General features: G+C 48.2%; 2 protein-coding genes across 11 annotated transcripts in view; one reads left to right on the top strand and one right to left on the bottom strand.

Annotated features, from left to right (window-relative positions):
* TTC23 (tetratricopeptide repeat domain 23) overlaps nt 1-9,042 on the top strand; it is a 105,482-nt gene extending 96,440 nt beyond the window's left edge. For 6 of the 10 annotated variants that reach the window (XM_006932291.5, XM_006932292.5, XM_019831932.3 and 3 more), the window contains exons 10-12: nt 394-516; nt 7,584-7,666; nt 8,513-9,042. In XM_006932291.5, coding sequence (XP_006932353.2) covers nt 394-516; nt 7,584-7,666; nt 8,513-8,612 — 306 coding nt within the window. In that variant the 3' untranslated portion in view covers nt 8,613-9,042. Of the gene's footprint in view, nt 1-393; nt 517-2,527; nt 4,910-7,406; nt 7,488-7,583; nt 7,671-8,512 lie in introns of those variants that run through there. The other 4 variants (XM_019831933.3, XM_006932293.5, XM_023254971.2 and 1 more) reach the window with 4 other exon arrangements.
* Nucleotides 9,043-11,116: 2,074 nt separating this feature from the next.
* The window catches only part of SYNM (synemin), a 28,344-nt gene continuing 15,840 nt past the window's right edge, over nt 11,117-23,620 (bottom strand). Inside the window, exons 3-5 of the mRNA XM_023254969.2 lie at nt 21,182-21,252; nt 15,303-17,758; nt 11,117-14,385 (exon numbers count right to left, since the gene is read on the bottom strand). Of these exons, the coding sequence (XP_023110737.2) occupies nt 14,047-14,385; nt 15,303-17,758; nt 21,182-21,252 (2,866 nt within the window). The 3' untranslated portion in view covers nt 11,117-14,046. The remainder of the gene's footprint in view (nt 14,386-15,302; nt 17,759-21,181; nt 21,253-23,620) is intronic.

Below are 23,620 nucleotides of genomic sequence, written 5' to 3'. Positions count from 1 at the left end.
GCAGGACAACCATGAGTTTATGGGTGGAGGGCTGGCAAAGGAGGGGAAGGCCAAACCTACCACATAAATGCAGCGTGACCATGAACAGGTGGAAAGAGCGATGGTCAGGAATGGTTGGCGAGACTGCACTGGCTCAGGAAGGACCCGACGAGGTGGCTGTGTTCCACAGTCACGGAAAGGGCCATGAAAAGGCAGCTCAAAAGGCTTAGCTTTTCAAAGGGTCTGGATCTCTTGCTCTGTCCAACTCTGAAATAGGCGAGTCCAGCTTTTATACAAAGAGCTGGCTGTCTGCTTTAGAGAAGGAAGCCGTGACCCATACGTGGGTGCACAGCAGGATTCCCCACACCAGCACGTCCTGCTGATGTGTTTGTTCTCTAAATATTTGTGTTGCAGTTGTCCTGGAGAAAGATGGTGGTAGCTTGCTCCAAGACAGTGGCCAGGGGCTGGAGCAAGGTCGTGGGGGAGTCGAGGGATGCCGATAAGGATGTAGAACCCACGGCACGTGGCAACTCAGAGGTGAGGAGTGAGGGAGACGAGGATGACACCCACACTTTCAAGGCTGGCCCTCCGCAGACACTTGGAGAGAACTTTGCAAACGGGGTCTCTCTCCAGAGTCCCCGGGCCCTCTTTCTTCCTCATCTCACACGTCCCTCGTCCTGGGGCCCCTGGTCCCACCTTATCGGTCCCTTTGTCGTGGGAGGCGTCCCTCCCACCCATGCAGCAATCCTGGGGATTCAGTGTTAGTGGTCTTCCAGGTAAGGGAGTTGCAGGGGTGCAAGTGTGCGAGTGTGCACGTGAGAGGGAGGAAGAGAGAGCAAGAGTGAGAGAGAGGGGGGATCATAGTGTGCTCCCTCAAACACCTCCCAGTCCTCCTGCCTGGGATCCCAGCACCAGCACCCCCTTCCCCGGGCCTGTGCCCACATGGCCGACTCCCCATCCTGCCGTTCTCCACTCACATGTCACCTCACAGGGGCCTTCACTGACCAAGTGCCCTCTCCCACCACTGACCACCCCCCACTTTTCTTCCTCTGTCGCCCCATCTTCTTTTCTCTTCCACAGCTCTTATCATCAGTTGTTATCACACATTCATTTACAAAAATCTCTCAATGTCTGGCTCCCCACTACACTGGAGGCCCCTGAGGGCAAGGCCCAGGCCTGGCCACTCTGCTCTGTCCCTGAGGTGGACACAGGTCGGCATATCGCCAATGCTCTGCAAACAGCTGCTGTGGGAATGAGTAGATATGGAGGACTCGGGCCTAGTGAGGACAAGGCTGGTGCCCGAGTGGCTTGGGGAACACCCACCCACACGTGCCCCTGTTTCCGTAGGAAAATGCTCCCTGATGAACTGTGTTTCGATTTGTCCTTTCAGTTCCGCCAAGGTCATCATTTAAGTAAATCACTTCTGCCTGCCTTGTAAAGATGCGTCCGTGAAGGCGCATTTGTGTTTTTTCTAAACGTTGAAGGCATCTTTCCTGACATCTTTTTTTTTCTTGGCGCCAGCCTTGAGAATTGCCGTGTAAACAGAGCCACAGTTCATGAGCGTCAGGGTAGCTTCTCCGCCACGGACATGCTGTCGCATCAGATAATGTGTAAAAGAAGAGTAGTAGTTTTAGGTTGTGAGAATTAGAGTCGTTGTTAAAAATCTTACCTTTTGTGGCTTTGTTTTTCATTCCCCATAAAGACAAAATACTTGGACTAGCACGACGAGCTTGGCATGACCCTTACCAGGCATGAAAGTCTGTCTTTGTCAGTTTTCCATCATCAAGCCCTGTGGCCTTGCCACTGAGGTGGCTCTTTGCCACATGGCCTCTGTGAATAAGTAGGATTTATCCCGTCAGCACATCCATTGTCTGAAATTCCCTGATAGGAATTATGGTCCAATTCCAGGACTGAAGGCTGGGGGGCTGGGGGTTGATGGGTGAAGGGAGGGCTAAGGCACCCCAATCCAGTTCTTCAGAGGTACCAGCCATGCAAATAAATGGCCTTGAGTAATGACTGCAGGTTTTCAGAGATTCCTGCCCAAACCAGAAAATATGCTTCTTTTGGGGGATATAGCTGTCATGGTTTTCTTTCTTTCTTTTTTTAATGTTTTATTTACTTATTTTTTGAGAGAGAGGGGGGGAGAGAGAGAGAATCCCAAGCTACTAGCACAGAGCCTGACACGAGGCTCAAACTCACAAACTGTGAGATCATGACCCGAGCTAAAATCCAGAGTCAGAAACTTAGCTGACCGAGCCACCCAGGTACCCCTGTCGTGGTTTTCTAAAGCCAGAGTACACGGAGTCAGCGAACCTCTACCCCGCAGCTGTCCCCGGGCCACCCCTGCAGCCACACTGGGAAGGGTGTGAGTTCTTGGGCACATGGGTAGGCCAGAGCTAGGTAGACACCAACTGGTGGCTCCTGTCCCAGCTGCCTTGCCTCCCAGGCCCCTCAGAAACCTAGCTTGCAAAACTCAGTCATGTCAAAAATAAGTTTTCAGTTTCACATCAGGTGCTTACAGTCGTGTCGTAACTTGCCCTGGCTTTAGGAATGACTGCTAAGGGAAGCAGTGCACAGCGAGCAGCACTCTTGCAGCTACCGAACCTGCCTGGATTTTGAGGGCGAGGCTTCGTGACACGGCACCCCCCACGAAGCATCCTTACCAGAGGTGTCAGTTGCTGACGGATCCCTGGAGCCCTGTGGTCCAGCCGTGTCTTCAGGCTCCGTATAAGAACTTCCTCAGTTGAACTGTTTGTCCTCTTGTTTGATCATTCATCTAGCAAATATCGCCCCTACTCACGTGTCAGGGAATGTTCTGGAACCTGGGGCACAAAGGCGAGCAACACAAATGTGGCCCCTCTGGGGACAGCTTGCAGGCCAGTGTGGAAGCGGGTGCTACCTCTTGTCTTTCTGCAGGGGGTAGAAAGCTTCTTGTTTGGTATTTAAGGAATAATAGAAACACAAATGACTTCTCCCAACCCCTGCAGATAAAATCAAAGAGCGTAACAGCAATATAACAGTTCCCCAAAATTCATCTGGATCCTGGAAATTCCAGGGGTTTTGTCCACTTAGAGAAAAATGAGAAGCACCCTGTACAGGCTGATTTCAAATAGGAGTGCACTGGCCTTGGAAGAAGAATCTGGAGAGCACAAAATACCTTTTATTTATGCTGTAGAATATTCCACCACCGGGATTTGGGATTCTTCACTTAGTTCAGAGGGTTGTTTAAAATGCCGGGCTCCCAGTAGGTTCAAATAACATTTATTGACTTTGTCTCTGACAGTGTCCATATTTTTAACAAAAGAATCGAAATAACCTGTTTCACACAAAAATGCTTAAGCAAATTTAGCTAAGAGCAGCAGAGCACTGAAAAATTCAATTTATGTTTCTTAGGTAAATACACAGCTATGTAAAACATTTCCTAGTAAGGTCAGTAAGGGGGTTATTTCACTATTTAAAATTTTCTGAATCAGGCTTCTGGCTCTGAGCTGTCAGCACAGAGCTGACGCCAGGCTCGAACCCACAAACTGTGAGATCATGACCTGAGCTGAAGTCGAACGCTTAACTGACTGAGGCACCCGGGCGCCCCTCACTATTTTAAAAAGGTAGCTCTTGAAAACTATTCCAGCTAGTAGGTGAACCATTCTTTCCTGATGTGGTGCCTGGTATGGTGTCCCTGGGCACTGTCCTCTAAAGGAGATTAGGTAGGGGCTGAGGACCCATTTCCCTCTCCTAGTTGGCATCCCTTTACATCTCTTCTCGCTTCAGCTAGAACTGGGGGAAAATCTCCTTAAGGAGGATAAGTAGCCTTAAAAAAAAACAAATCTATTAATGCCAGGAAGAGAAGAATCTTGACTGCCAGGGTCTAGGGAGTAGGGACGGGGATGGGCTGACCTCTCTCTGGGCTTGATTATTGATTATGACCTTCTCTCCTACCTCCAGTCTCCCTACACACATTTTTCCCAGGGACAATGACCAGCACACAAGGTCTGGAATGGAGGTGGTTAGTAGAACCAATGAGAATTGGTATAAGCACCGTCAATTGCCCTGTCCTTGTACCTAGAAATCTGAAAAAGTTAGCTACTAGTATGTTTTTCCCTAGAGAATGAGGGGCCAGAGAGAAGCTTCAGTAACCCAAAGGGTAGGATGGATATCCCTCCTGAGTTCTGGATTTTGGAGGCCCTCTGTTAAGGCAGGGTAAACCGAGACCTCAGACCATCTCAAATAATGATTATAATGTCAGTAAAATGCTAATGTCTCAGTGAATGAACTAACACCGAGACATCAGCTCATCTCAAAATGAGCTGCAAGGGAGGTACTCGTAGATATGTAAACAGAGAAGGCAGATGAGTTTAAAATGAGACCTGATCTTTCACACGGAGTTAAGGTATTTCTGGCCATGTAGGGGAAAATGAAGTCTGTCCTGGCAAGAACGTTAGCCCTGGACAGTGGCCTCTCACTGCCAAGCATGAATGAGGGGAAAGCCTGCTTGCTTCCTGTTTTCTGTCCCTGCCTGAGCACCTCCCTTGCTGGACCCTGCCTGGAGACGCCCCCAGGCTTCCAGCAGCTGGGAGCCACGTGGGAGAGAAGGGCGGGAAGAGTTTACGTCAAGTGTCCTGGGTGTTGGAAACCTGTCCCCAAAAGCAACACAGAACTTTCTCAGAGTTCCTTAAGTTTCCCAAGTTCATAGCAGTTTATCCGTGGATTAAAGCAGAGCTGGCCCAAACCCATGGAAAGAGCAGCAGGCCAGGCCAGGTCCCCCAGTGCGGATTCCGAAAGCCTGTGGCTTATTTGGGTGGAGGGGGTGGGATTTTGGAGCATTTGGATTATATGCTAAATGGAATGACAGAACAAGTTTGCTACTTCCTTGGTATTACATAATTCAACAAAGAGTGAAGGTCTGTTGTTTCAAAACAAAAACAAAAAACAACAAAAAAACCCCAAAACCCCGTCCTATCTTCGTCTAATAATACTTCTTTCCTCCAGAAGACAACCACATTCTCAGATTCCAGAACCACATTTTCAATTCCTCAGATTGAACCAAACATTCAGTCGGTTTTGATATTTTCCGCATCTTTTAAAGACAAAGCATGTTGGCTGCTTGCATTTTAATTTTCCTGAAGACCTAAAAATGGTTGGCAGATCAGAATGAATAAACAGTCTTCAGTACAAAGTCCCCAAAGCCTCAGACTTTTTTTGACTCAAGCTGTTACCGTGTAGAACAACCAATTCAATATTATAAAAATGTAAAGTATTTCAGATATGCAGAAAAGCATGAAGAATGTAACCAACACCTTTGAGTTCACTGTTCAATATAAGCAATAAAACATGTATGGGTCTATACAGTTGAAGTCCCCACTACTAGCCTTCCCCACCCCACCTCCGGATAACTGCTATCCTGAATTTGGTATCATTCCCACGTTGTCGTAATTATTTTACTATGTCTTTACTATTTTACTATTTACTAAATTAATTTACTAAAATTATTTTGCAATCTTGTTATACATGCTTCTTAAGCTTCATATAAATTATATGTAATATGTATTTTAATAATATGTAATATATAATAATATATATAATGCATTCAACTGCAATTTGTTTTTTCCTCTCTATAATCATGAGATTCATCTATGTGGCTATATGCGCATCAAAAATTTGTGTATCGTACATGTACCTATCCATTACTAAATATTGCCAAATTGTTCTAAAAGTGGTACCAATTTCAATATCCACTATCAATATATAAAAGAGTACTTTTTGCTTAACACCTGTGATAAAGCTTGGTATTATCATTATCAGACTATAATTTTTGCAATTTAAGAGCAAAGGAACAACGCCCTTGAAGTTTTAGTTTGCATTTCTGATTACTAGTGAACTTAGGTGTGTTTATCAGCCTCTTAGTTTTCAACTTCTTTGAATAATATCTTTTGATTATTTTCTATTGGTAGTTTGTTCTCTATGCGTCCTTAGTCCTAATCCCCTCTCGGTATTGTGCAAATATTTTCCTTCATTGTACTGTATACTTTCCCTCCTTGTACTTTACTTAAGGTGAATTTTGGTGCATAGATGTTTTGAATTTTAATACAGTTAAATCATATCAGTCTTTTACTTTTGATTTGCCTGGATCTTGTCTAAGAAATACTTCCCTATTGCAAGCTGATAAAGGTAAACCTCTGCTATTTTCATCTAAAAGTTCCAATTTTTCGTTTCACATTTAGTTCCTCCGTTTGTCTAGATTTGATTTTTGTGTTTGGTATGGGATAGGGACCCATTTTCTCCCATTTGGAAAGCCCACGACCCCAGTTCCATTTACCGACTAGTTCAGCTCTTTCCCCTAGACCCTTCAGGGCCACTTCTGTCATCTATCAAGCAGTGGACTCTCTGCCATGTTCTACTGACCTCTTTCTTTATCCCTGGATGAAAACTCCACTGTCCTAATTACTACAGTTTTATAAAAGGTACTGATATACAGTAAAGCAAGTGCCTCCACCTCATTCTATTTTAAGAATCATTTTGGCCATTTGGGGGCACAACTTGCATCTTTATTCTTTCCTTGAGTTTACCCTGGTCTGGTACAAGTAACCAAATGGTCGCTCAGTAAGCAGAAGGGAGAAGTCAAGCCAAAGCTAGCCCTGGATAATACATAAGCTCAATATTGAAGTCCTAAGTAAATTAATTCCTAAGAAGTTACTGTGTAGTAATGAATATAGAAAGCCCATATAAGATAGAGCATGTTTTTACCAAAAAACAAAAAACAAAAAGCAAACAAAAAAATTTAAAAACCTTCCTGAGCAAGGCTCATTTAAAAACCGAAACTAGAGACCATCCCTGGTCAATACCAATGTTCTTGCCTTTATTTTCTAAAAATGCTACTTTTTAAGAAATTTTTAAACCTGCCTACCCAAAAGGGGAGAGTCAGGGATTTTTTTTTAATTTTTTAAATGTTTACTGATATTTAAGAGAGAATGTGAGCAGGGTGGGGGGAAGTAGGGGCAGAGAGAGACAGAGACAGAATCCGAAACAGGCTCCAGGCTCTGAGCTGTCAGCACAGAGCCTGACACATGGCTCGAACTCTAGAGCCATGAAATCATTACCTGAGCCGAAGTAGGACGCTTGATAGACTGAGCCACCTAGGTGCCTGCCCCTTAATATTTATTTATTTTGAGAGAGAAAGAGAGGAGTTGGGGGAGAGGAGCAGAGAGAGAAGAGTGAGAATCCCAGGCAGCCTCCAAGCGGTCAGCGAAGAGCCCGATGCGGGGCTCAAGCGCATGAACCGGGAGATCATGACCTGAGCTGGGATCAAGAGTTGGATGCTCCACCGACTGAGCCACCCAGGCGCCCCTATGCTTATAGTTTGCATATAGCTCATCATAGGGAGTTGTGTAAAATAGTGTTAAAACTTTGCATTTGTTTCCTGGATCCCTCAGAGCATCCAAATTGAAGGCCAGTCTGTCCCTGAGAAACCCTGAGAATGCACCAGTTCTGTCAAGCATGGGCCTGTGGATGAAGTATGCTTTATTTCATTCAAGGGAGACTTCATTTTCCTGCGAAATGCTCTCAGTGACATTTTTATAACCTCATGATTACTACTTGGTGTTCTGCAGTGTCTTCAGATTCAGACCCTCTTATATGGAGCACAGGACAAAAGGACTCTGGCCACCCAGCAGACAGTGGACGTCCTGTCCAAGTGAGTTGGCTTCCCCTTGCACTGTTTCCTTTGCCATTCAGATCTCAGAGGAAGCTGGTTCTGTAAGGTTCTGTGGAACTTTCCATGGAAAGTTTTACTAACTGACTTCCCATAACTCATAAACTATGCAACACCAGTGATTCCTTTGAAAGCCCAGCTGTCAAATATCCCCCTTGCCCAGATACTAAGAAAAGACTGGCTCTTGAATAATGGCAGAAACACACTGGGACTCTCCCTCCTGCAGACCAAGGCCTGCGGGTCACCTCCCCTGCTGGCAGGCGAGGGCACAGTGCCCTGGCGTGGCCTGCTGGAGGCCTGCCTTTGGCTTCCCTTTGCTTTCAGCGTGCCTGTCAGGACGGCGGCCTGAGAGCCCTCTGACTTCACCTTGAAGGCTGGCCCCAGGTCTTTCCACTCCCTGCTGTGGAGAAGCCGCCCTTCACAGAGCCAGTGTGGCCCAGAGCCTGTGGGCTGACCGCCAAGGAAAAGCACCGAAGGCGAGGAGACAGCCGGCAGGGGGCGCTCTCTCAGAGCCGCCGGCCCGAGCCGGAGGCAACGTTGAACCCTGAGCCCGCCAAGGCCTCCAGCCCAACCTTTGTGCTTGTGCTCTGCTCCCTGAGCCAGCTAAGGGTTGACCCTCTCAGCTCAGGGAGAAAATGGTCGCAAGGAATTAGAACACGGGAGAAAAAAAACCTTGGGATTTAGGTTGCTGTGCCAGGATTCTCTTCTCCTTGGCCTTCCCTCCCCAGACTCCTTCGCCAGCTGTTAGCTCAGCAGCCCCTGGGCTTCTCTTCAGAGCAACAGTGGTCCAGGGGCAGCACGCTCACCCCACTTTCTGCTTGTTTGCAGGGCCCCCGAGGTGGCCGCGAAGACCCGGCAGGCCCCGAAAGCCAAACCGGCCTTCTGCACCGGCGTGCCGGGGAAGGTGCAGCCCAGCGCAGCGGACTGAGTGCCCCACCCCTCCCCCAAAGAAAGCTTGGGTCGGGCCGGGTGCTGACATTTGGGGTGCAGTATAAACCTCTCCGACTAGAAGATGGGATTCGACAGATTTTTCTGGGCTGTTTGCTCTAGCATGCAACAGAGATGTCGCGTTTTGACAGCGGATGCCCTCCAGGGTGATCTGGTGCTTCTGTAAAGCAGATTTCTTTCTCACCGTCCAAGTGGTTTCTCTTGCAACAAAACTTTCTACCCAGCAGCACGACTGTGGCTGAAAGGCTTCTCTTCAAAAGTTTCAAACTTCCTGTGTATGGAAGTGGACCCAACATCTGGCTGTACCTATGTATGCCCCTCGCATAGATCTGGAGTCTGAGAGCAAATGCTGGCCAAAGCCCTTTCTTGTAGGAAGATAATAGGGATGCAGAATAAAATGCTAAGAAGAATCTCGGAGGTGCTGGGTTGGTATGTTTTTCAAATGCAGGCTGCCTCAGAGTTCTTGGAGCCTAGAGGGATGCGAGGAAGCTTCTCCTTACTCCTACAGCCACTGAACGTGGCTGAGCACCCTGCGTGCACCAGGCCAGTGCTACGAACTGGGGGCCTGACAGTAAACAGGACACACTGCCCCCATCCTCTCACACCTTGCCAGCCAACATGGATGCTAATTACTAAACATAAAGTGGCAGAACGAGTTGGTAACAGAGGGAAAGAGCCCAGTACAGCAGGGCAGGGAGTAATGGGAGTAAACGGGCTGGAGGTCAGGGGAGGTGGGTGTAAGGGAATGAAGACAGAGGAGTAGGGGTGAGGCCAGCGGGGAAGGGCTGCAGGAGAGGGCGGCTGACTCCTGGGGCCTCTACTCCAGGCAGGAGAAACATGGCTGCCCTCTGGAGGTTCTTTTTGGAGTCGGCACAGCCCTTGGCCCCCTGCTCTCCCAGCTATTTCCCCGGGTTCAGCATGTGAGGTAGGGAGGGTGGAGTGGATGAGCACTCACGTCCACAGTGGTCTTCAGTCTCCCGCGGGGGAGGCCATTGCCCCTCGAGAAGGGAAGAGCAGAGTGGGAAGTTTTGAGCACCTTTCTCCATGGTGTCCACAGGAGACTGGGTGCTGGAAGGAGGTAGAGTGCACAGTGGGCGGGATGGGCTGTGGGCAGCATTGTTCCTTCTCCTTCCCACCCTCATCCCACAGACCGAGGCCCGGCAAGGCTGTAGGCTGGTGCTAAGATGCCAGCAGGACGCAGCACGGGCCCCTTCTACTCCAGTGCCCAGTAGGAAACTCAAGGCTGCTCTGGTTCCATTTGTGCAGGGTGGAGAGAGAGAGGCAAGGTCCCTTGTCCCCCTTGGAAGCTATGGCAGCTGACCACACAGGCCACCCCCACTCGTACCCACTCATCCCAGGTGGGATGAAGGCCATGTGCAAGCTGGAGGCATGAGACACAGTCACTACTCACCGGGTATCCCATCTAGTCAGAAGACACAGGTTCCGACATGGATAGAAAAAGTATTTTAAATATTTACCACGTTGGAGTCTGCCAGGGACTGAATGTGTGTGTACCTCCAAAGTTCACGAAGCCCTAATCCCCAGTGTGAATGTATTAGGAGGTGGGGCCTCTGGGAGACGAGAGCCCCGTGAATGGGATTAGTGCCCTGATTAGACGAGACACGAGACAGAAGATCGCTCTCTCCACCACATTAGGTCGCGGCAAGAAGACCGTCTGCAAACCAGAGAGCCGCAACTGGGCGTCGAATCTACCAGCATCTCGATCCTTCACTTCCAGCCTCCAGAACTGGGAGAGAGAAATGTCCGTGGTTAAAGCCTCCCAGTCTGCAGTACGCTGTCATAGCAGCCTGAGCAGACAGCCCATGCTAGGCTTTGGGGGAAAAAAGTGAATTCTGAGGTTACTTCTTCCTCTCTGTCTTTCTTGGAGGATAATATCTTGCAATCACAGAAATTATATTTTAAAAAATTTAGACCCCACCCCAAGGAAAGAATGACTATAGGAATGTCCCACCCAAATGTCTCCCATCTATTAAATGTGTGAACTTCAACACGAGAGGAAGACTATAGATATTCATGGGGAGGGGGTGGTAAAAAGTTAGACAGGTAAGGGTACCTAATAACTATTCCTTTGTCTCATTCTACTGCAAGTTTTTCAAGCACCTAAGAAACAGCCAGGATTAACTAACCACTCCGATTTGCACTCAAAGTAACCATTTTGGTGTGCCGAGGACGGTCCTGGTTTTAGCACTGAAACCGTGTCCCGGGGGACCCCTCCATCCCAGGCAAAACAGGATGGCTGGTCACCCTACTGACACTAGCCTTCCAGGCTGTGATGAGCAAATTCTTACCACAAACTGTCCAGTCTATATTTGAATATGAGCCAGCTGGTTTTTGCTCTGCTATGCTTTGTAGTTTTGTGTTAACAGTATCAAGTTCTGATTTGGGTAAAGAGCCAGAACTTTCCATACATATTCTCCCCAGTGATTCCATGCCACCATTAAAAAAAAAAAAAAGTCATGCATGTAAAACACATAGATGCTTTAATTAGAGCTTAAATAGAAACCACAAAAACACCTACTGGAAAACATTCATTCTCTTTAGGAACAATGTGGAGGGTTTTTTTTTTTTTTCTTAGATTTTTATTTTTATACATTTTTGTGACATTTCCCTTCGTAGGGAACAGGAGCTTAGAAAGATGAGCTTTGTAAGTGATTCCATTCTAAATATACATTTGAAACAAATGATATCAAAACAACCAGTGGGAAGGTGAAAAACATTCCATTAATACTGTTTTGTCTATACAACAGCAAAAATTGGTTCTGTCCCAACCCACAAAGTTGATTTCTATGGTCTCCAGAGCGACTGGTTTTAAAGGACACAGAACTTTCAGGCGACCTTCACAGTGTGGAGGGCATGCCTGCTCCTGGGTGATCCAGAGACTGAGTAACCAAAGACAGCTCAGGAGTCCATATTGGTAAGTACTCTTGGCAGGATGCTTCTTGAAGACATGTGTTCTAACATGGAAATATAAATTAAGACCTAAGATATTTTCCAAAGAGAGGTGGGTCATGATATTAATAATCTGTCCCTGTTAGCACTCATTTACAAGATCACAAGGCCGGAGAGGGACATTAAAGTAAGCCCACTCAGACTCACATAACAGACTCCCCATCCTCAGTCTGTGTTGCCATCAAAACAGTAGGCTGTCACCTTGACCAATAAATCACTTCTACAAATACCATTACCAATTACAGCTAACATAAAATCGCCCATCTTTGACTATATGAGAAACAAGGCGGCTTTGTCTGCCAAGCCATCACCTCTGTACCAGTCTGTGACAATTACTAGTTCATTTGGAAGATAACAAAGGTTTAAACTTGCAGTTCAACTTTTTCTATACCCCGATTCACAGTGTTTGTAAAATGGATCATCCTGAAAGCTTGGCTGCATTTCTCCTCCACTTATTAAGAAAATGCACTCTCCCTAAACTACCTGCTGTAGCCATTTCTAGGAGCTGAGGGCCACTGTGTGACATCCCCCTCTCCCCCCACCGAGGGAAGACCCTCATGCCATAACCACCACCCCCAACATCATAACCCACTAGAGGATGGCATTACCTCCAATCACTATTCCTCAGTGTCCTACTGGCAGCTCTAGGATTCTTTGTTACCGGAAGTACAGTTTAAACAATGTTATGTGCAAGCAACTAGTTTGGATTAAAATAATACTGTGCTGCTGGAGAGGTAATTTCTGTGTGCCGCTACCTTTAAAGACGAAGCCTTAAAAGCAATACCCTTATGTAAAATAAAACAAACCCAGTAAAGCACACTCACTCTTTCTAGTACCTTCAACTTCACGGTGTGTACCTGCACGTCAGCATCCCGTGGCCCGTGAGGGTAGGGCCTTTGCCTTCCTCCAGGGCCCCTCCTGGGTGCTGGGCAGCAGGAGAGGCACCCAGTCCCTCCCACAAAACATCTTATCCTATGTAACATTAGTATTCTCTTCCCTGGGCAAAACACCCCAGCTGTAATGATTTCTGTTGAAAATGCAAAAACGGGGGCGCCTGGGTGGCTTGGTCGGTTAAGCGTCCGACTTTGGCTCAGGTCATGATCTCACGGTCCGTGAGTTCGAGCCCCGTGTCGGGCTCTGTGCTGACCACTTGGAGCCTGGAGCCTGTTTCAGATTCTGTGTCTCCCTCTCTCTCTGCCCCTCCCCTGTTCATGCTCTGTCTCTCTCTGTCTCAAAAATAAATAAATGTTAAAAAAAAAAAATGCAAAAACGTCCTCGAGGTTGGTTGTCATTTTGCATCACCCAGACTTCGGTCCCTTTAGCGGTGCGTTGCAAGGCCTTCTCTGGGAGGCACAGTCCACCCTGTGCTTCCAATGTCACGGCACAGGATCATCTGGCAAGCCAGGCTCTAGCTTGAGCATCATCAGCATTCTCTTTACTGTCTTCGGAGTCTGCCTCCCGCCAGTAAAATTAAATGTGTAGACAGGGCTAAGGGTTAAGGTGTGGAGAAGCTTAACACTCTGGCGGGAGCTGGCTACTCCAGAACTTAGGTTGTAACAAACAAGAATACTTAGACTGTATGCTACTTAACAACCCAGTGCTGTGAGAAAGGAAATACAATAACCCATTCCCAACAGTCACTTTCCCTACACACAAGCCCAGGGTGGGCTTCTAAGAACTTACACGAACATAGCAAGCGTGTGGACTTGGAATATCAAATGGGCTGAAGCTGGCCTCTCCATAAACAAAAATACTATATATTTTTGGAGTTCTGCACATAGAAAGCAATTCATTCAAGTCTCAAAGTGAACTTAACTTTTTCCTAAATTTAGAACTATTTAGGTTTTTTTTTTTTTCACTTTTATCTTTTATGGAAGCAATCTGCTTCCTTCCTAGGATTTCTTTTTGAGAAGACTTGGAAAAGTGACAAATGTACGCATTTTTCCTTTTAAATGTTAGTTGATTATTTCATATTAGCACATGCAAATAAAATTTACTCTTAAATATATTACTTTAATCTTGTTATCATATAGGCATCTTACTATATTGTTACCGTTTAGGCATTTTCCCTATAGAGAGTTGATTATAACTTCAAACAGATGTGAGGCATTTCCATGACCAGGAGCAAAATTGGTCGAAACTGTCTCAAGCAGTGGAGAGAAAACTCCAGAAAAAGGAACTTTTAAGACTAAAAAGATAAAAAAATATTTGTGTCAAAGTTCCAACTCAAAAGTAAAATTCAAATGCCTTCGAAGGCATGAATTAATTTGACACCTTTACAGATGATAAAGTAAAGTGACATCGCCCGGAGCGCTCTTTGGAGAAAGTAAGAAAAGTGGGGAGGTCTTCATAAAGACTGAGCCTCCCTCCTTCAAAGAAGTAAAGGCCTCTGTGTGTTACTGTGTTACCGGCTAAGACACCACTGAAAACAAAATACTTGCTTATCAAAACCAGTGGCCCTCATTGTCCTCCTCCTGATTGTCTAGATAGAGGAGGGCAACTTTCTTTTCATCCGAAATCACCGACCTTTGGTCTACCATCCTCTGTAGCTGCACCGTCCTGTCAAACTCAGCCTGCGCCTTGCCCTGTTCCCCGGGGACCTGGTGTCCGTCCCCAGAAGAGCCCTGAAAGCTCACGCTGGCCACCCAGGCATTCCCACTGCCCCCGTCTCTCCAGGCACCACGGTCAGGGGCACCATGAGCCGCCGCTTCCGTCCCTGCAGGGAAGAAGACCGTGGTGTCTTGCGTCCAGCGGGGGCTCGCCTCCACGTGACTTATGTCCATCTGAAAGGTAAACGGAGAGTCTTTGGGGCCCCGTGCCACGTGCCTGAGCACCCCGCTGCCGTCTGCCAACTCACCTAGCTCAGGGGAGCCCGCTGAACTGGCAGGTGCAAGCGATTTGGAAACGGGCTCGTGGAAGACAACCCGTTCAGAGGCTGTGGTCTCTGTGGGACCCAGACAAATGTGCCTAAAGGCTCTGCTCATGCCCGGTGTCTCCTCTGCCCCTCATGCATCTCCCACACTGGCCTCCTGAGGCCACTGGGAACTGGCACTTTGGAAGGTGCTCTTTCCGGTCATCAGGATCCTCCCACCCACAGCGGAACTACACGCAGCCTGGCTCACGTCTGCCGAGCCCTCTCCATGGGCACTGCTTTCTGAGTGGCTGAATTCCCGGGGCAGGGGAGCTATGTGCTCAGTGGTCTGATGCTGCTGAGCCCGGACCGTGACCTGCCTGACGGATGTGCCATCCCCTGACCACTCTTCAGTGCTCACGGAAGCTTCCCTGATACTCAACACTCTTCTGTCTGAAAGGGGGGCTCTGAGCTGGATCTGCTCCCCGAACCCCTCTCTGGGGCCCACCTGAAGGTCCTTTACAGAAGTCTGGGTACTGACTCTTCTGTTTGAAAATAATCGCCAACCTTCCCCGACCCAGAAATGGGGCCCTGAAAAGCAATTTCCCTTTTAGCATGAAATTGTTCGGAGCCAAACACACTGCGCCTCCCCGCTGTGTCCATATCTGTGGACAGCTCTATCAGGCCAGGCTCTTCTGTGCCCCCTGCCTCCCGAAAGGCAGGGACAGACCTTTGGAAGAAGACTTCCTGGGACACTTGACTTTGATCAGGGCTCAGGGTGAAGTGCCTCACAGACCAGGTGGCTCCTGGCGAGCTCAGGGCCGGACTTAGGTCCCCTTCCCCACTTACCTCCACCACTTGTGCAGTGGGTCCTTCTCGTGAGACTTGCTCAGTCCTCCAAATCCCAGTGGGGTCTACTTTAACACGCCTGACAGACCGGCTTACGTCCTCTACCACGTGTGACTGGGCAAAGCCCCTCGGGCTGGTGACTTCTACTGTGGCTGACACCGGACCCGGGGAAGCGACCTGCTCTGTGCCCTGAGAGGCCCGGCTGGCATCGCCCTCCTCACCGCCGGGGCGGTACAGTTCCTGGGTGGCCCAGCGCTTGAAGCGAAAGCCGGCAGCCGGGGGCTCCTCTGCGGTCTCCCCGTCTGGGCTTCCAGGCGCCGGGCTGTGCCGCCTGGCCAAACTGTCTCGTACCACTGACTCCACGGTTTTCTCGATTTCACTGGCTTCGTCTTTGCTCAGCTCCTCCAGGTCTAACTGATCGGCATCCACGGTTCTCGAGAGGTTGACTTCGGCAACCAAGGTCACGGACCTACCCCCGGAGGTGTGGACTTTCTTTACGTCGACCGAAACGTTCTCGGGCCCGCCCTGACCCTCTCTGGTGAGAGCAGACAGCTCTTCCTTCATGCGCTCCGGAAGGCTCTCTTCCAGCTGCCCGATAACCTCCACCAGCTGGTGTCTGGGCTCCTTGAAGGATCCCTTAATGGACGTGTGGAACTCAGGTGGTATCTTAATCTCCTTCTCGATGACTGTGGGCTCAGCATGAAATTCACCACTTCTAGCTTGTTCCTTCCAGTGAGTATAACCCACCTCCTCCTCCTCCACAGAAGGTTCTGAGATGTCCAACGGCTTCACCACCTTCTCCCCCAGCCCATCATCCGTCTTTATTCTTCTCCGAGTCCCTGGCACGATTTCATCTTGCCAAGAGTACCTGATGGTGGACTCTTCTTCAATGTGGATCTGCCCATACACCGAGCCCTCGTCTCTGTCCTGCCCCGCAGGGTGCTCATCTGGGGTCGACACAAAATAACTCTGCTCTCCCTCTGAGTCACCCGCCTCCATTACTTCTTCAACGTGAGTTACGTTGTCTTGGGGCCGCTTGGTCTTTTTATGCTGATTGCCCGAGAACATGACGTCTGTGTCTCCATAACCTTCTTCCTCCTCAGCCAGCCCCTTGGAGCCCGGAGACACATCATCAACCTCCTCCACTTCGAAGGGGGTAGAAAACTCATCCGCCTTCTCACCAGCGACATAGCTCACGGGCTCCTCAATGATCTCCACGTTGACCACCCTTGCCCTCCCCTCTCTTCCTTTCAGACCAAGGTTGATTATGTCTCCTATCATCCGCTCAGCCGATTTTCCTTTCAGGTCCACCTCCTTAACATCCTTGCTCAGAAGATAGTCCAGGCCAGCCTCGTCTGAAATATCCACCTCTTCGGTCAGTTTCGACTCCACGACTATCTCAGTCTTTGTTTTCCTGTCGCCGGGAAGCTCCTTCCTGTCCATGTAAGTGACCTTCGTGTCCGGAAAAGAATTAGCAGATGTCTCTGTATCAGGAGACTGGGTAAACTGCTTCAGGATACTGGAGACGATGTTTTCGGCTATGGTTTCGGTCGTGGAGTCGCCCTTCGGGGAGCTGGTGGTGTCGCCGCGGTCCAGCCTGAACCTGGCCTCCCTCTTTTCCATGCCTCTGCCTGCACCGTCACGAGCATCCCCCTGGAGGGGAGTCTGCAAACCTTTCGGGGCCACCCCTGGTGTGCTATCCTGGGAGACTTCTAGACTGATCGGTACCTCTCTTTCTCGAACACTCTTCTCCTTCGCCGACTCCTTCCCTCTCTCCTTTTCCCTCATTTGCTGGCTTTCTCTTTTTCTTGCTTCTTTATCTAACTTTGTCAGCTCTTCCCACCTTAGATTCCTCTCCTCTGAAGCCTTCTCTTTGGAATCAAACACCTTCTCTTCCCACTTTGTTTGGATGGCACCTGGCCTGTTTCTCTCCTGCTCTCTCGTGACGTTAGCCCCCGTCTTCTTTTCCACAAGGACGGTTCTCTCACTTGACCACGTGCTTTTGGAAGCACCTGCCGACACACTGTCCCGATAGGGCTTTTGGGCAAGGGCGGGCTCTTTGGCTACATTAGCAGAGGCGGCCTTTGTACCCGCGGTTCTCGGTCTTTCGGGGAATGTTTTCGCTGGAGCCTCAGTATCCCTTAAAAGACCGGGCACTGGAGAGAAAGTTCTGACGCTGGCTTGGCTGTTGGCAGGTTTTTCCTGAGAGTCGGCAGTTTTGCCATCAGTTTTCTCCCACCGGGTAGTGGTTAGGGAAGAATATCCCGAGCCTAGGAAGCCACTGCCCGCAGCACCTGGGACGGCGGGCCGAGCTCCGGGCTTTGCCGACAGGTGAGAGCGCTGCGCCAGGCTGTGGCTGAAGCTGGCCGGAGGTGCTTTCCGCCTGGGAAACAGATTTCGTTCATTTTCCCTCTGCAGCACCGTGCTGGCATACTGATAGGATGTTTTTCTGAACTCTGCAGAAAACGACAGTCATCATTACCTCTCTCATCTTAAAGGCATCACTACAGGTCAAATCCCATCCCATCATCATAAATACAAACTATTATGGCAGAAAGGGCATTTACAAATGAGCTACTTTCCACCCCCAAAATCATTGATTTTGGTAGTTTAAAAAAAAAAAACCTGTTACAATAAAATGTAGCGCCATGCATGCCACAGCACAACACTTTGCTCTCGTTGTGGATCTTCAAATATCATCCACCTTCACAAACATCAGCAAACGTGAGCTCGCGCAGCTCGGCGTGTGCATTCGAGAGGCTGGGTGCTAGTCTCTGTGGATTAAATTTCACAGTACCATGACAGTTTGGAAACATGCATTGCTGCTTTGTTGACAGCCTGAGTTTATTTTACTTATTTCCGTGCAGAAGAGAGCTTCATAATTACAAAGTACGAGATCACTCCACGCTAACTGGCATTCTCTCTCCCCCATTTAATATGCTCTGATTTGTCACTGGTTTCCATGTTGGGCCAACAAGTATTGACGAGGTTAACTTTTTCTAAAGCTCCCTGGCTTCTTCTATTTTTATACTTCTATTTTGTTTCTTTACAAACTGTCCATTTGAAAGGGAGCCAGAGCAGGAAGCTGACCAGTCACCAACACTACGGTCTGTTTTAACGTCCTGATCCTGGGCTTCTTGCTTTGCTCCGGATGGTCCACAGAGGGTGCTTACCCTCGGGGATGTCCAAACTCCAGGTGGGTACCTGCTCTCAGGCATAGCAGCTGGTGGGTTAGAATGTGGTCAAGAGCACCGTCCACCCTGAGAGCGCCCCCTTGTGCCCACCACACCCCATCCGGCTGAGCCTAGCAAAGCCCACTCTCCACCCTTGATCTCCCTGTCACATCAGCCAAAGCCAGGGGCCTCTTTAGGACAGAGCTCAGGGTACAAGAGAAAGACCAGGCCAGGACATTTTCTCCAAGATTCATCCTTTCAGGTCAATATACTGATCTTAAACAGAGAAGCCCCAGAAGATGAATCCCTGGGAAACTGCAAGAACCATCTGGTCTTTAATTAAGGTTCACCAAGAAATATGGAAGATGACAGACTGGTTTTAGGCTGTCAACCGAGTGTGGGCAAGTGGCCAGAATTATTCTATACACTATTACAAAAGAAACATAAGTGTATTCATAAGTATTGATAAATTCACTAAGAACACATCCGTACATTTATTCAGTGAACAGTTAACTGCATGTATATCACACAGGACACACAACTATCTGGAAACTCAAAGCCTATTAAAAGAGTTCACAATTGGTCCTCTTTATTCTAATGCTACTTTCTTTTAGCCTAATCCATAACTGCTAAAATAGATTTAGTTTACAAATACTGTCTCTGTATCCTTTAACAAGCCAGATGAAACAATCAGTGAATGAAACAAGTTAACAGAGGCCCCCAGTAACCCTCCTGCTGAGTTCTCCCTAGGCTCCAAGAACTCAGCTAGTCAAAGATTAGCAAGCCCTGGCCCTCAACTGGTGGTTCTCCTCAAAGTGTGGCCCCAGCCCTTTTCTCCTCTCTCCCTTCTAAGTGATGTGATGGACTTTCAGACTTAAATAGCCTCACGTAAAAAATCTAAGTGACTGAAGTAAATCTTGAAATCTGGCGAATAACATCTTTGCTTTTTTTCAACCTTACTCTCAAAATCAGTAAGTAAACTTACTGGATATTGTCTAAGACCCAATTCCTACCAGTCATAGACACCTGAAACCAAAATTATTGTTCTGAATCAGTGACCTTTCAAATCTGTGAATTGCCTGTTTTTGAAAAATAAAGATGGAAACTATTGGTTTTTTTTTTAATATGCCATCTATCCAGACTGGCAGTTAACTAAATATTCTCCTGACAGATGTACCAAATATATGCATTCCCAATTTGCCATGATTTTGAATATGGTAATACTCATGCAGACCGAAACTCTGCTGAATAAGGTATATACTAAACATACTGTAAGTAATTTAATCTGCCTTGCTTAGCCAGAAAGCCCTTTAAGATTCTATACGGCTTTTAAGCTTTTTTTTTTTTTCCTTTTTAAAGTTATCCTGCAGGTTTCTTAGGGTCTTTCTAGTGAACACTAACCTGTTCATTGGTTCCGTAGCTACAGGAAATATGACCTTTATTCTGTGGCTTTTGGCCTCAATCAAGACAGACCTTAGGGCACCCAGTGACACCTGCTACCCATGTCAATCTGAGCTGCCCGGGCCAATGCAGCTCAGTAATACAAATGGTATAACCGTTCCCACCTCTGCCCCCATGGGCCAGCGAGTTCCAGAGAGCAGACTACTTGCTGTACAAAGTAATACCTCCTGATACTTGTGTTAAAACTGTAAGATCTACCCTATGACCCAGCAATAGCACTGCTAGGAATTTCCCCAAGGGATACAGGAGTGCTGATGCATAGGGGCACTTGTACCCCAATGTTTATAGCAGCACTCTCAATAATAGCCAAATTATGGAAAGAGCCTAAAGGTCCATCAACTGATGAATGGATAAAGAAATTGTGGTTTATATACAGAATGGAATACTACGTGGCAATGAGAAAGAATGAAATATGGCTTTTTGTAGCAACGTGGATGGAACTGGAAAGTGTTATGCTAAGTGAAATAAGACAGGCAGAGAAAGACAGATACCATATGTTTTCACTCATATGTCGATCCTAAGAAACTTAACAAAAGACCGGGGGGAGGGGAAGGGGGAAAAAAAAGTTACAGAGAGGGAAGGAGGCAAACCATAAGAGACTCTTAAATACTGAGAACAAACTGAGGGTTGATGGGGGGGAGGGGGAGGGGGAGGGGTGGTGACATGTATTGAGGAGGGCACGTGTTGGGATGAGCACTGGGTGTTGTATGGAAACCAATTTGACGATAAATTTCATATTGAAAAAAAAAATCAAAAAATAAAAGGGAAAAAAAATAAATAAAAAATAAAACAAGATATATATCCAGAAGTGGTGGGGGGAAAAAAAACAACCTGTAAGTCTTTGGTCCGTAAAGGGTGTTCCTTCTGAAGGGTATGACAAACAAGTCCACGTCCACTGTCTTCTCGCCCTTCACCCTTCCCGCCTCTCCATCAGCACCCCCCTCCTCCCCACTCACCACACTGGGCAGGAAACGCTCCCAAAGTATTGGCTAGATGAATAAATGAGCTTACTAAACACTGTCCCATGCATTCACACTTACATTGCTATTTAAACCACAGCCTATCAAATAAAATCTGGCTGGTACTTAAGAGAGGCATGAATGACACTTATCTGAAAAAAAAAAAAAAATCATACCTAATCCCAAATTCTTCCTGACAAATGATGCCTTACTATTTAACCATGGAATCAACCTGTTCATATAGAAAACACCCTACAATTAAATATTTAGCCTTTCTTGTATTTACCTTGTGGCACGTTTTCGATGCGCTCAGTCAAGATCAGTATCTCTGGATTACTTTCTCCTTCTAGTAAGGCTCTGTAAAAATTTAAAAAAAATTCATCAGGAAATGAAAGAGTGAGAAGTGCTACTGTAAGCCATAGTATGTAGTATCTGGTCCATGACCACAGTGTCCCAGTGTCACAGGACTTGTGTCTGAAGATACTGCACCACAGGGATCGAAGCCCACCTCAGTGGGCCTGGCTGGATAGAGCAATGAACATAATGTGGGGTGAGGGCTACAGACATTCTAGAAAGCCCTTCCAAGCCCAGGACAAGGAAAAGGAGAAGAGAGATGTGGGCCTAGGAATGGGGATCAGGGGTCTGGCTTGTCTGGGAAGCGGGGACAGGCCCATGCACGGCAGATCTCCCCAGGGCTAAAGGGCCCCAGAATAATCATAACTCCCACAGGGGTCTTTCTGGAGTCACACGTTGGGGGTCGACTAAGAGCAGAGCAAGGCCTGACACTGGTTTGTAAATAAGGCAGCCAGAATGCATTTATGGTTTTTACACTGGGAGAAAAGGGAAAACAAGAGATGGAAAGCAGGCAGGTAGAAGAGGAAAAGGACAGGCTGCAGACCACCTCTCCACCGTGTCATCCAGAGAAGCATCCTGGTCTTTCCTTTAATGAAACAGCAAAAGGCACTTGATCGGGTGATTCCTTTGGCCACATCCAGAAGTCTAAAACTGTGGTGTCTTCAGTAAGCTGTCATTCACGCACACAACTCAGAGCCCTGGGGGAGAACGGGGTGTCAGGCTCTGGGCCCGAAACACCCGGCGTGCTGGGACAGGTCAGCACCGGGATGTCCGTCACTCAGAGAGACCCCGAGGACGCTGGCCGCTGCGGCCACAACAGTTGTCTTGGTTGCTAGAGCAATGTGTGAAGTCACTAACGTCAGTTCCAAGAAACACACTGTATATGGCAAAGGGCAACCAGAAGCTGGGCCCACTTGGAAATACTGATATTACCACTGGGAGCTGGGCACAAAAACGGACGAGAGATGCCAGATCCGAGCAGGGACTCAGTGGTTCAGGCAAACCAGCGCCAAGTTCTATTTCCACCGATTCAAATGTGGTGATCCCCATAAGTGCGAGAACCCCGTGGGCAGGTGGGGGATGGCCAAGGAAGAGCCCCCCCCCCCTTCAGAGGAAAAAAGCAAAGACAAGGGCGAACGGGATCCCACTCAAGGTGTATACGGCAGGGGAGGGGGTCTGCCACCAAAGCAGGGACTGAGGTACTCACTCAGGAAGATGAGGGGCCCAGTCCAGAGCCCCAGCCCGTCCACTCGGGGCAGGAGCCAGGAAACGGGACACCAACCCGTTAATCCCACATCCTCATGACCAAGCGTTTTAGGTTCCAGGAGGAGTCCGGGTCAGCAGAGAACTCAGTGACAAGGCAGGGCAGGGGGCTGGGGGTGTTCGGGATAAAGAAAATCCCCTGGGGGATAGAAATAGCTTCCCCCATCCCTCAGAGAGAATGCTTTTGTTCCTCTCTCAGGAAATCCAACCATCACGAAACTCTGACTGAGTTCAGGACCCTGAGGGGGAGGCTACGGTTACCGAGGAGCGGGCACCAGTCACCTGAGGGGGTCTGTGTGGTCACGTGCTGGTCACCGGCCCTGGCTAAGTCTGCACACCGAGCGTGGCTCTGACCCTCATGAAGCCCTCCTAGCACCCCCCATCCCGCCCCACACAGGGCCAACAATAAGCATCCGGCTCAGAGGTAAGAACACTGAAGTGCAGGCAGAGTATCTTGTCCAAAGGCACACAGCTCACCAGTGGGGAGGGTCGATGGAGCCCAGGCGCCCATCATCCCTGCAAGCTGCTTAGACCTTCCTGCCAGGCCTAACACATCAGTATTTCACACACACTTTCAAAAGAACAAATCCGGCAGACAGACCCTCCAGAACGTATCAATGAAAGTATATTCAACATCTTCTGGTGACTTCCATCAAAACGCCCCTCCAGGGCTCTCCCACAATGAAGCTTCTTCCGGGGAAGAACTCGGTCGTCCTCTCAATGGCTGGCTCCCGGAAGGCAAAGCGATGTGTCACCTTCTCCGCCCGAGTGTCCAGCACAGAGTCTTACAGGCACAGTTGAGGGACTGTCATTTAATTCACACCTTAATTAACAGACACCTCTCCTGACACACACAGAGTCCTGCCCTGTGCCAACACAGCTCACAGGACTCAAAGGACAGAGGCACAAACAAACTCTGCCGAGGAGACGCCAGAAATTTCCTCAAAAGCTCTAAAAAGAACATTTTTAGGGAACAGACTCCTACAACTTTAAGAAAAGGGTAGAGCGTTCTCTGGTTATTTCGAGAGCATTGGAGGAAAACGGCCGCCAAGCCGTGGTGACTGTGAGAAATGCCAACCCCCTGAATCACGAGCTATTAGTGAACATT

This window comes from Felis catus, chromosome B3 (assembly GCF_018350175.1).
Source record: "Felis catus isolate Fca126 chromosome B3, F.catus_Fca126_mat1.0, whole genome shotgun sequence".
NCBI lineage: Eukaryota > Metazoa > Chordata > Mammalia > Carnivora > Felidae > Felis > Felis catus.
This window is presented reverse-complemented; position numbering and strand designations above follow the sequence as displayed.